The sequence below is a fragment of the Sinohyriopsis cumingii genome, chromosome 8, assembly GCF_028554795.1.
Source record: "Sinohyriopsis cumingii isolate HCF-2022 chromosome 8, ASM2855479v2, whole genome shotgun sequence".
NCBI lineage: Eukaryota > Metazoa > Mollusca > Bivalvia > Unionida > Unionidae > Sinohyriopsis > Sinohyriopsis cumingii.
This window is the reverse complement of record NC_142968.1, coordinates 72,280,774-72,295,100: the sequence shown is the minus strand read 5'-3', so window position 1 is coordinate 72,295,100 and position 14,327 is coordinate 72,280,774. Positions and strand designations below refer to the sequence as shown.

Here is a 14,327-nt window from a genome sequence, read left to right as displayed (position 1 = left end):
AATATGTACCGTATAATTCACCGAGTTCTCTGACAGTTTGGAAACTTTTGTATTTCAGAGACAAATATATTATTTCTAAACCAACCGCATATTCATTTCAATATGCGCATAAAAATGTCTCTGTTATCACGTTGCCAGAGTTTCTACAAATGCTCTGTCAAAGTTATATGGAAGTATAAGTTGCCTTTAAAAAGTGGTTGGCGGGTGGAGGAGGGGGTGGGGCGGTGCGCAATGGGGAGGTGGCAGAAGGGTATCAAGGTAGAGCATCGGTGTGTTGTAGGGTATTAAGTTATTGTATTAATTAACAAACTGACAAGATTAATCGACCTCTCATTAATACAAGTTCAGTGTGTGGACAGACACACATTCAGAGAAAGAGAGAGAATGGGCTTTAATACGCGTACAGATACGTAATTCTAATTTTCATGTCTTTAGAAGAGATACGTTAAATCTCGCTGTAAAACCTTCAACATCTAGTCCCGAGAATGATTGGTTTTTTTTTCTTTAACTGTCAATATTTACCAAACCTCTGCAAGCATACTTATTCTATGTGCTTGAAGAATTGAAGGATGCTTTTGTATCATAAATTGTTTTCGTTGCAACCACAGTTATTCAGGTTATCCGGGCAAAGACAAACATATTCATCCTAGCCAAGATAAATATTATACTAAAATGTCGATTACCCTATCCTAACTGAGGATATGTATCTCCTCCCGAGAACTGGTTCAGCAGATCAATGATAGTGTTCTGTACGAAACATTTTGTGTGCGGAGGATACTGCGTTCGTCCCAGTGATCAGATAATCGGATAACCGACGTTTTACTCTACTGCATGCTTCCTTATGACATGTTCATTGCCTCCATTGTCAATTGTTTGAAATTATTATTGACAGTCGCTATTTCACACGCACTTTAGGGCCCAGAGTGGCCAAGTGGTCTCAAGCGCTCACCGTTACGAATCACTGCCATCTCACCTCTGTCTGCGTTGTTTCTAGTCTCTGGCTCGGCCAATGTGAGTATGTGAGAAAGCTTGCCGGTAGCTTCTCGTGGATCGGTGGTTCTTTCCCTGGTTTCCCCAGGTCCTTCCTCCACCATTTATACTGGCCACCATGTATAGCCTATTTTGTGCTGAAAGTGGCGTTACACCCTACAACAACAACACATGCGCTTCACCTCGTGATTTCTAAATCTTTATTATTATTATTATTATTATTATTATTATTATTCTGTCAACCATAAACTCTTATTTTTGGGCCAATAATACATTAGATGTAACACCAACTGGATTCTACTCCTCGTGGATGGCTGCATATAGGCTACTGGAGACGAAATAACAAAGGACATTACTGGTTGCTGCATTTAGTAGAGTCTCTATTTTGGGGTATATTTAAACTGTGTGAGGTCTTTATGCAATATTTGTTTGGGTGAGCATCCATGGTTATCTTCCTGGTTAAAATAAATTTTAAATACTTAAATTAACCGTTTATCTTTTTCTGTTCTTGGTTTCCCGTATTCATGAATTCTCAAGGGCTATTTTCCTTTTTCCTTCCCTGACTGGCAGAAGGCTTCTATGAAAATATACAGTTCGAGTACTAAGCAATACAGCCATCATTTGCAATTGCATGCTATATTTGTCATGGATCTCTTTCGAAATTAGCGAGGAAGTTAAATTAACCTATCTCTATCAAAAACAAATACTGTATACACCTTTCCCTGAATATTTTAATGGAATGTACAGATAAGAAAGTGACGACGTATGTCCTATGTTCCGGTACCATAGTTTCCGACTTTGTATCAACACTGTTCAAGTTGTTTCGGTATCACTATGCTACATGAGTCAAAGAGCTCTTATTGCAGATGGTTTTAGTCCGTAATGACCTCATTAACATTTCTTCTTCTGATTCTTGCCGGACATGCTGAAATCAGTGAAAAATGTTACTTGTATTCATCAGAAAGAAGCATTAATGTATGAATATAAAAACTAAATGCTTAATGAGTTCGTCCTGTTGGAGTCTGAGTAGGATGTCAGATCAAATAGGTATGATTCGGCTGTTACCGCAAAGGTCAATGCCACTAAATTACTTCGAAATGCAACTGTTTTCAGGTAGCTCAACATAAAATTATACATATACACCAGACAAAACGGATATTGCTATCATTGGATTCCTATAGAAGAATGCTTGATAACAGTAGGTAGAATTAATATTTTAATGCAAATAATAATATCATACAGGTTGGAAATTTTTTAATTCGTACTTTACAGAGATTCGAACCCAGGTCTGCGGGTAAACGGCACCCATCGCCTTGCCTGCACACGCGAGCTCATATTGCCTCTCGACTAAACGCACATCGCCAAAACAATGATGCCCCTCAGTCGGTGTTATATGCACACATTTGTAGCAGAATGACGACCTAGCAATTAATTCTCAATATATCTGCACAGTCATTCCGGATTCTATGAAAGAAATCAAAGTATATATAATTAATTATAGAGAATTATAAATATACACCAGACAGAACGGAAAGTGCTATCCCTGCCATATATATATATATATATATATATATATATATATATATATATATATATATATATATATATATATATATATATATATATATATATATATATATATATATATATTCAATAGTTTCATTTCAAAAGTTATTCTACAATTTCATTTTAACTTATTTCTTCGGTCCTCTTGATGCCTTGAAATAGACCATATAAGATATTTAGAAAATATTAAATTCGGATAATTTCTTTTATCTGATTCAGCATTGAAATATATATATTTATGCACCTGCAGGTATATATTCAATTGTAAAATCTTAATCGGACAATTACCTTCGTTAACCTGGATTCTATGATTTAAAATATAGGTGATAAATACTAGGATGAAGAGATAATGCAGTCCGTACATTAATGCCAATACATATTCGCCTTTCAAATTTACTTTTGCAGTCACCTTTCTGGCTTATGAAGTCGCATATTCTCATTAATGCATATTACCAAACTGCATTTATTTATGTATGAACTGTACGGAAAAGGTACTTTAGACTAACTTCTACAAATAGAGTCACGTGTAAAGTAAGAAACGTTTACACTGATCTAGTAGGCATACACACTGCATGTCTTTAAAACGAAATAAAAATGGTGGTTTATATTGTATTGAGAAAAGTGAATAAATTGAGTTGACAGAATCAAATGACATATCTTGGCTGTTTTCTGAATATAAAAAAAATTCTTTATTTGACGGATTTAAAAAAAGAAAAGCCCGGAAACCCAAATCTGGCAAGAACCTTAGTGCTACAGCACTTTCACTGCAGATCGTTTCATACAAATGAATTTAAAATTATAGGTAAATGGATATATGGAATAGAAGGAGGGGGTTCAAATACGAACATTATAAGAATTGGATTTACAGTCTACAATATAAGACGCTGAACTTGATATTTACAATGTAGGGTGGGTGGGAGATCCGCTACATGCCCATTGTAACCGTTAGTCTCTCGATGTATTGCACTGTTTGACTATTGGACCCCTATTACTATAACCATTTACCGATAGTCTTAATTTCATTTTCAAGTAGCCCCTGTAGGTAACCTAACTGTTAATCAACACGTAAATAGATTTAAAGGCGAAAACATTGATTACTCACTTGTCTACACCTTAACGATTCACAGTTCACAATGATAACAGCAAATCCAAGAGCCATTCGTATGTCAAACAAAACAACACATCCTTTGCTTTGAATACCGAACTTCAACTCAGAAAACATACGCCAATTTAGATAAAAATTAAGACCATGCTGATGAATGTTCAATACCTAAGATCGCCTACCATTGGTACAATTGTTTGTTGATGATATTGACGTAGCTATTTCGTTGCAGATGGAGAATTTCCTGTTCTGTGAACAGCTACGTAGCCAACGACTCTACAAGAATTCATACATTTAATCAGGATCATAAACTGAAAGGAAATATCTTTCAGAAATTCATAATGACAATAAAAAATAAATTTGTAATAAATAAGTGCAAGTATAAGAGGTTAACGTTGTTCTTTTTCTGATCGTTAGTTGCTGCGTATTCGGCAACTGACAGATTATACCACGATAAACTCAGAAAAAAAAACAACATTAAACTATTAAGTAATCCATAATGTCCTAGAATGAACTGACATCGATTCTAAAATAGTAATTTAGTCCAAGAATCAATGGGCAATCTGTAATTATAATCAAAAGTGTAATCAAATCATTCTTCTCACTTTAAATCGGAACACAACTGAAGCTTAATATAGGAGTGAGTAATTCTGATATAAACACCCATAATATAGAAACATAAGACACAACAAGAAAAGGGTGAAGGTCAAAAGTACAATTCCAGAACACTCTAAAGTGACAACACGATCAGGTCTTTTACGTAAATCTTAGCTAATCAACTTGAACAATATCATGTAGACCATGAATTTCCGAGGGGACAACACATGTCCTGAATTCATATTCAAGAAAGCATGTTTACCTTCAAGTGATATTTATCTTAATATGTAATCTACAATAATAGACAAAAAATATATATGGAACATATGGTTTACAAATTTACTTTTACAATCTACAATAAATTTACAAAAGTCAAACACGCAATCAAATTTATAATATATAACAAAGAGCGTCAATATAAAATTGATCCCTAACAATCAATATATATATATATATATATATATATATATATATATATATATATATATATATATATATATATATATATATATATATATATATATATATATATATATACATACATACATATTGCACAAATTATTTTCTACCACAATATTAATTTATTTGGATTCAGTATGAACCTGATCAATAATTTTGATTTAGCATTTTAGATTGAATATGCTAAGATTATATTTTGTTACCGTACAATAAATGTTTATCTAAACTCAGATTTCAGATAATGCTCTTTCTTCTTACAGTTCTCGGATCACATGCATTGCTACAGCAGAGCGATCTTGATATTATGGCACATAGCATTGCCATTCGAGTAAGAGTGGTTGACAACTTAAAATACAATACCAATAAACATATTGTTGAAATATCCTTGACGAACAACGGCTCACGTGATGTTGCAGAAGTTGGCTGGAAGTTGTACTTTCATAGCTTCTTTTTAGTTGAACCCGATCACTTCCCGGGAAATTATAGCAAAACTATACTTCTGCATGACCAAAGTATTAGAGTATATATGTTACAAGGCGATTTTTTCGCAATAGAACCACAAACAGGTTTTGGAGTATTAAAGCCAAGAAGTACGAAAACAATATCAATTTTTGTCGCAGTGTGGTCCATAGCAAGAACGGATTTCATGCCAAAATGGATTATTGCATCCGATGGACTGGAACCAAGAGTTATCGATTCTACGGACGATCAGTCGTTAAAATTTGTGGATGCGTTTGTGAAACCTAGACAATGGAAAAGATACAGTTTCGACAGGTTTAATCCGTATACCTGCCAAGAGAGGGCTAGAAAATTCAATGTAACAGACCTGGGGAAAACAGGAAGATTGATTATACCAACTCCGAGAGAAAGTACAATAGATGAATCAAAGAAGATGCGCTTTAATGTACAAACCTTGAAGATACAGTACTCTGACGAATTGAAATCTGAGGCAGAATATTTATCTAGTATGATGTTCTTCTTAATTTGAAAAGCCAATGACGAGATTGTCGAATAATGTTATAATTCAAACAATATTAAAAACAAAATTGCATTGCTATCAACAAAAATTTGCACACAAAAATACTGGCAGTACTAAGTGTTTACTTTGTGTACCCATAACGTAGAATTTTTCAACATAAGCGAGATCAACATATTTGTATCTGTATCACTAGTTGTTAAGATGAATTATCCAGTACTATTCACTTCAATTGCAATTAACAAAGTTTTTAAAAAAAATTGTAAGCATAATGTTGCTAATATTTCGAGAAAGTTTTCAAGTTAAAGACAAGCATACAATTTGTAGCAAAGCAGTACGAATTAAACAATCAGTAACTTTCACAATTACAGTGTTTTTGGCAATTTGTTAATGTACACAAAAATTTTGATTTTGAGATGCAAATTGCAGTGACGATACTCCTTGCGTCACAGAGGAATGTCAATAAACCAATATTATTTCAGTTCTCTTGCTGATGGATGCATTAAATTTTAAATTATATCAACATATTTCAAATTGAAATTGAAGATAGAAATGTATCATATACATGCTACTGTAATTAAGAAACAAATATCAACGAACATATTCCTTCCAATGCATTACAAAATCAAATGCACGTGCAATATATATATATTTACAGATAAAACTGGTGTACCATTAGCGACAGGAACCGAACAACAGTCTAATAATATAATTCAGCTACAAGTCAGGAAGGATTCAAATTCAAATCCAGAAGACTACGTACTTATCATTAATGCTTCTTCAAATAATACACAGATCACTGGCCAAAGTCCAGCGGGAGTATTTTATGGCATCCAATCATTATTAAGTGTTATGGCGTCATTTCCTGACATGCGCCTTCCTGATATGCGTGTGGTTGATGGACCACGCTATTCATATCGAGGTATGCATCTTGACGTGGCTAGGAATTTCCATGAAGTCGATGACGTCAAGAGGTTAATTAGAGCGATGGCAATGTACAAGCTGAACAAGCTTCATCTTCACCTGACAGACGACGAAGGATGGAGACTGGAAATTCCCGGATTACCAGAGCTGACCGAGGTTAACATTTCAGTCTATTAATACTCCAGTCTGTGTTATAATAAGGCAGCTATGCTGAAAAACTCTACGGTTATCATACAGTACATTAATATTGATTTTAATTGGTGTTAGATATGTATTAAGGAAAGTAATATGTCTATTAGTAATATTATTGCAGACTTTAAGCTCCATATCCCCAAAGATTTCACGATGTTAATTTTAAAGGTTGCAAAACCTGACACTAACCTAAATCGTCGAACCATTCCAAATGGAACACCCATTTGAAAAGCAACGCAGTTCTTGGTTGAATCTATCTATCTATCTATCTATCTATCTATCTATCTATCTATATATATATATATATATATATATATATATATATATATATATATATATATATATATATATATATATATATATATATATATATATATATATATATATATATATATATATATATATCTGTGTGTGTGTGTGTGTGTAACGAATAGTTTAGTATACTTGCAAAACCAAAATTAACAATTTTTTTTTTTTACGCGAACCAGATTTAACTTTCACGTGTCTTTCATATAGTTGCAAACAGAGTGAAAGTCATTCGTTGCATCGGGCTGTGAAAGGATTTGTATCGTAAAGCGGGCAGATTTCTGACTTGAACATGCGGGTTTTCTCGGCTTGAAAACAATATTTGCGACGAGCTTTGCAAAGTTTGCTCCAAAGAATCTTGAAACAATGCTGTATCTAATTGTGAATTACGGAGCATGCCAACTGAACTCGTAGCCAAAATTAATTATTAAATAAATTTGAATGTGCAAGTTTCATAATTAGTGTGCCTGTGGTAACCAAAAGTCACCAAGACAGAGAGAGTTATCAGTTTAGATATGTTGGTATTGAGCTCTATGTATATGCCACAGGTTTAGAATTTAAATCCCTTTTTATGGTACATTTACGACCATATTTAACTATTAGAATCAAGTTGAATCTTTTTTAATATTTTGATTTTGGTTATAGATAAAGAAATAATTTTAGTAATTAGTTTTAAAGTAAATTTAAGTATAGTTGCAATAGTGCAGCATTTTCGTTTACCGTTAGACAATACACTAGTTATAGCTTTATAATAGGCCCACATCTGATCGTGTAATGTAATAGAAATGTAATGTAATAGAAGAACTATACTTTGCTGATTCGCCTGTCAGCTGTAGATACTTAAGCAATTGGTATCAACTACGTTTGCTCGTCAACGGATGCCTTGTCCTTTCAAGGTCATTTGTGTTAAGTTGTGGTAAAGAAAATTCGATCTCAATCAGTATTTATTTATTAATTAAACTGTACATTTTTTCTCTTATGTATCAGCAGAAACATTTCATAATTATGAATTAATAGCATTGGATCAAACAAATTCTAATTTGACATATATTTTATTAAGTGACTGTTTTAAATTTAGTAAACATTTACTGCATGTCTCAAAGTCATTGTGTCCTTGGGAAAGGCATGTAGATCCTAATACTCAGCATGATGGTGAAAGACATAAAGCGCTGCACGTGTGATCAAATCCTACCAATCAATTGTTTCTCTCTTTACAATAATAATAATAATGAGGACACTGTATGGCGCCTAAGTTTTAGAAGCTCTAAGCGCTTTACAACATTGGACAACACATATAAGATATAAAAAACATATAATGATATGATTACACAAACAAACACCAAGAAATTAGAAAACAAAAAAAACCATGCTGAGAATATTTAAGGTAGGAAACATTATTAGGTCTTTAAGTTATATCCAATATGACACGAAATCGAAGCTCTGTTTTATGTAAATTCTTTGGGAGCATATACAAGGGGAGAGAGAGAGAGAGAGACAGAGACAGAGACAGACAGAGAGAGACAGACAGAGAGATAGAAAAAGAGAGAGAAAAGTACAGACTGTAAAAGGGAATTTTTCAATATTTGTAACACATTCTTTCTTTCATTCGTCCATAGGTCGGAGGGAGGCGCTGCTTTGACCTTAATGAGACTTTATGCATTCTTCCTCAGTATGGATCAGGACCCACAAACGAAACTTCTGGATCTGGGTTTTTCTCTGTTGGGGATTATCGAACCATTCTTAGCTTCGCGAAAACGCATCATGTTGAAATCATACCTGAGCTTGACACACCTGGACATGCACATAGTGCAGTTAGGTCCATGGAGCAGAGATACATAAAACTTGCTGAAAATGTTACTGCTGCTACTTATTTCCGGTTACATGACGACAACGATACATCGCAATACCTTTCTACACAGATGTTCACCGACAACGCAATCAACCCATGCATTGAGTCAACCTACAATTTTATGGAGCATGTTATGACTGAGGTGTACACTATGCACCAAGATATTCAACCTTTGAAAATTTTCCATTTCGGCGGGGACGAAGTTGCAAATGGAGCATGGGTGAATTCGACTGCATGCAAGCATTTCCTTACACAACACCCCAATTACTCTGTTCCTAAGGGTTTGAAGAAATATTTTGTTGAGCGAGTAGCAAGAATAGCGCAGAAATTAAATTTGACCATCGTAGGTTGGGAAGATGGCTACATTGGAGATGCAAATCAGCCTTTTCCAGTGCAGGACTTGGGTAACCATAATTTCATTGCCAACGCGTGGGATAATGTTTGGGAATGGGGAGCCGCAATGAGAGCCTACAGATTTGCCAACAAAGGATACAAGGTGAATAAAATATAGTGTTTGCCGTATTAAGTCACGCAAGGGAGGTAAACGAGAAGAATGACTCTTTAGAAACCCAATCTCTAATGCCACTAATCAATAAAATATAATCCACATAGACTTTTAAGAGTAAACATAATATTGTTTAATTTGTTGAGCAGAAGACAACACCTTTTATTTTGCCTTTTGGATAGTTCACTTTATTAAAATTATTTAATACCATGGAACACATTAATTTAATGTATACCGTTTCGGGTATTGCAATTTGGAAGCTGCAACGTATATTCATGTGCCCTAGAATTTAGCATTACATTCGCACTCATTGGAGGATATGACAGGCAAGTCTTTTATCTGAGCTTTTTTATTTGTAAAGGAAACGTTAGGGAGCAATTGGTACACCTGGGCAATCTACTTCGAAAGCAATCTGGTTATTGTTCCTGAATGACTTCCAAGATATTTGATTTAGTTTATTACTCCTAAAATTAACGAAGAGGTATTTACTGAGTGAAACATGGAAAGCCTTTGTACCGTTTTTTTCTTCATTTAATATTATTACCAAATGTCTTTTCTCCGTGTCTCAACTACATGATTCATTTTCCACATAGGTTGTAATTTCTCTCGCAACACACCTTTATTTTGACCACCCGTATGAGCCAGATCCCGAGGAACGTGGACTGTACTGGGCTCCCAGGTTTACTGACACAAAGAAAACTTTTGGATTCATACCGGACAGGATATATGATAACATCGACATGGAACGATCTGGGAAACCTCTGACTAAAGCCGAAATATGTGGTGAACAAATGGAGAAATGCGATAGTTTAGAACAACCCAAAAATATATTAGGTAAATTAATAAGCATGCAGTCATACATGCATATAAATAATGAAAGCGTCTCAGTTTTACTACAGAGATATACAGATTGCAGCAATAGTAATATAACTTCGGAATAATAATAATAATAATAATAAGGTGGACTTAGTGCAGCTCCAAATCTTTAGAAGCTCTAAACTCTTTATAATATTAGATAACACATACGAATATATACAGAGAGAAGATTACACAATGAAACATTATGAAACTGGAAAATAAAAACTTCCTGACAATAATTAAGGAAGTAAACATTTGTAAGTATTTAAGTCTGTTCATGTTGTCGAACCGCTCCTGTGGCTTGTGACAAGTCACGCATGACATCACATTGGTAATGCCACTCCCTACGGATTGGATGGCATCCTCAACTTCACCTGGTCGACTAGGTTTGCATATTTGAATGTTGTCAGCGTACAAAAGGTGAGACACGAGATATGTGACACTTGAGAGAGACATAGTGTAGGGAATGAGTATACTTATATACACGTGGGGTAATAAGTGATTTTAAATTAAGTATGCTTATAAGGACTACTAGAGTGAACGTTACGTAGGCGTCTAACTTCAATTGTCGTATACCTGGCATTGATTTGTGCAACTAAAATAGTTACCCTCTCATGGGAGAATGGATATGCATTTAAATAACACTCGCAATCTTTTTTCACAGGAATACAAGGACAGATGTGGAGTGAGACTGTTCGTTATCCTGAACACATGGACTACATGATATTTCCACGTCTCCTAGCACTGGCAGAACGGGCTTGGCACTATGCGGCATGGGAGAACATTACGGATGTAGAGATGCGAAATATGCAGCGTGATTCTGACTGGGAAAGTTTTGCCAATGCACTTGGATATAAAGAACTGAAACGACTAGATGATGAAAATATTAAATACAGGGTACCACCACCTGGAGGAAGGTATGTGTCTTTTTAACAACGCATATTACACTGGGGTATATAATCCCTGAGATTTATTAAATAGATTGATTAATATCGCCAACTACAAGCTGCTGACAATGATTACCGTATGGGATCATTCGATAAGCCTTACTTATGTTATGGTCAATGAACAGGAATGGGAGATTACATTTTTAAGTCAACTCATTAAACTGCCAAGTGTTGAGTTAATTAAATTAATTCAATATCTTTTATATCGCCGCTGATAATATACGTTTCTTGTCCATGTAAACTGAGATTGGTCTTCAAACATAAAGCAAATACTTTGGGTAAATTCAACATTATCTGCAATTTACTATTATTATAGAAACGTTCTCGATTGTTAATTTTTTTAATTTTATAATCAAGTGATGAAAGATATGAAAAATCGTTCTATCTCATTTCACTTTAAGCAACGAAAGCCTAAGTTATTAATTTCAATAGTAAATGTAACTATACAAATTACGTACATTTTGTGCAAAACATTTAGGTATGCCACATTGTTTGGAAATGTTTATCAGGAAAGCAAAAATAAAAAGATTGTTCTACCTTCATATATTTTTGCTTTTATTCCTAAGTTTATATCCATTTTGTTCTTCATCAAAAGGGTGGAGAATTCCAAGATCATTGTAACAACAACCTATCCTGGTTTGAAAGTCCAATACAGCAACGACGGTGGTATCACATGGACCAATGTGACGAGTGATTTCCCATGGAACAGAAACACAACATGTCATCTTCGAACAGTGTGAGTCAATTAGCTGCTCAGATGCAATTACTCTTAGTTTTCTGGTTATGCTTTATGCAATAGCTTTAAGTTGCACGTCATATTTAGGTCTTCTGAACTCAGTTCAGAGTTTAGAAGAAAATAACATCTGCAATTAGTCGAAATAGTTAAAAACAATTAAAAGGCATTTCACACACATCTGATGTATACACTTTTTTGAACCGTATTGCTTTTGCTTTTTCCATGCATCTACATAGTAAAGGGGTTTATTTGAATGATTTTCATAGCAAATTTAATATAAGCAAAAACAAATAGCTTAGATGTAATCTATCTGAATAAAAGAAACCACCATTTCTTAATAAAGCTTCAATCTTAATCAATGTCAGCCACATAAATAATTGTAATGCATTTGTTTCTTTGATTCCGAGCTCCTTGCCCCCACCACATCAACCAATGTGTATCCTACAGTCCGGCAAATCCCCATTGTGTATCATATGTTCCGGAATATATATGTCTCACGATCGTGCTTTGCAAGGCAAACATTATTGACAATGATCAAACTAGTGAACACTTCCGTTGTTATAAATTTCTCACATTACAAGGCAAACATTGATGGCAATGATTAAGCCAGTGAATAATTCCACTAATGTAAATATCTAAATTTGCAAGGCAAAATTTGATAGCAACAATCAAACTCGTGAAACATTCCATTATTGTAAATCTCTCGCTTTGCAAGGCAAAACTGTATGTCAATGATCAATCTAGTGAACAATTACACTATTGTAATCTGTTCGTTATTTTGCAAACTTTTACGACTTATCATGCTTTTCATAAAGCATCTAGATAAACTCGACAATAACTGCTGTTTGTGACTGGAAAATGTATGTTTAATATATTTTTCAAAGGTATATAAAGTACAACTCCGTGCTGTGTTGATTTTCAATATTTCCCCATGATGCATTGTGTCTCCAGCAATATGTAGCTTAAACGAAACTAAACCTATTACCCCTTATGGTATTGTTATATTCAACAATAAACGTCATCATATCAGTCGGACAACCTGGAGCAAATCGACTCTCTCATGATATTTTCGACTCAACATAACATCAAGTATTTAAATATTATGCGTTACAACTTGATACGCAGTGCTGAACTACAAGTGATATCATATCAGGTTTGCAATGTAACAAATAACACTGAACTACAAATAGTATCATATCAGGGTTACAATGTGACATGAACCACTGCAGCAAAAATTTGATGGTATCAGGATTATATTTGTGACACATAACACTGAACTAGGACTGTCATCATATCTGAGTTGGAATCCTAAACTCATCACACCTTTTTTAGTGTTTCATTTATGTATAATTTTGTACTGAATTGACTTAAATCGCAACCGTTGGTCTTTAAAACGAGATGGAGAGTGGAATATATAAACATCTAGATAGGTATTGGTGATTATTCATAAAGCAATACTTAAAATAACATCAGCATTCGTTTTAATCCAAAATCTACGGACAGCCATTGTCCCTATTGAAATATGTAATTTCTTAGATATGTAAAGGATTGAACTGTAGCAGGAAAAACCCTTGGAACTAACTGGGCTCAATTCGTACACAACGTGTTGCCTGATTGACATTATATATATATATATATATATATGCATATAATTATTCACCTGCCAATTTCTCCTTTGATTAATATCAAACGCATCCACATATAAAGGTGCTTGTGTTTTAAAGGTGTGTTAATTACAGTGTTAACAATACATACGTAATGAAGGATATTACTCATCCAATTCTTGTTTTAGCAACAATAACTAATATATTGTTTGCCTATTTCAAATTCAGGTCAGCTTCCGGTAAAAGATATAGTAGAGCGGTTCAGCTGTTTGAAGGTAAATTTACATTCATAGATTCTGTATAGGTCTCACGCTTATCATATGCAGAACTTATATTAAAAGAGAAAACACAAAAACAAAACAAACATGCTAACTCCAAATCTTGATGAATACACTAGGGTCCTCCAGAAATCTTCAGATTTTAATGTTTAGTTATCTGAATTGAACACTTGAAATTCCACACGTGTGCTACTTATGCTGACGACTGTCTCATTAGCATTGGCAATAGCACTTGAGACGGGGAAGAGAAGAGCACAAACGTTTAAACCGCATCGATGTTTCTCTACCAGTCAGTTAATGGAGAGTAAAATTAGAAGCAGACTAACTTTCTCCCAGTCCAATGTATATCCCATCAACTGCAATCTATCATGTGAATGACAACAGTTTTAACATACCGTAATGAGAATATAGCGATGTGATTTTAGGATATATGTTCTG

At 34.2% G+C, this 14,327-nt stretch overlaps 1 protein-coding gene across 3 annotated transcripts in view; it reads left to right on the top strand.

Annotated features, from left to right (window-relative positions):
- Positions 1-14,327, top strand: part of LOC149793796 (uncharacterized) — a 71,074-nt gene that overhangs the window by 43,050 nt on the left and 13,697 nt on the right. For all 3 annotated transcript variants that reach the window (XM_089967789.1, XM_089967791.1, XM_089967790.1), the window contains exons 2-8: positions 4,975-5,679; positions 6,349-6,770; positions 8,729-9,457; positions 10,060-10,300; positions 10,989-11,241; positions 11,867-12,007; positions 13,840-13,886. In XM_089967789.1, the coding sequence (XP_089823915.1) occupies positions 4,975-5,679; positions 6,349-6,770; positions 8,729-9,457; positions 10,060-10,300; positions 10,989-11,241; positions 11,867-12,007; positions 13,840-13,886 (2,538 nt within the window). The remainder of the gene's footprint in view (positions 1-4,974; positions 5,680-6,348; positions 6,771-8,728; positions 9,458-10,059; positions 10,301-10,988; positions 11,242-11,866; positions 12,008-13,839; positions 13,887-14,327) is intronic.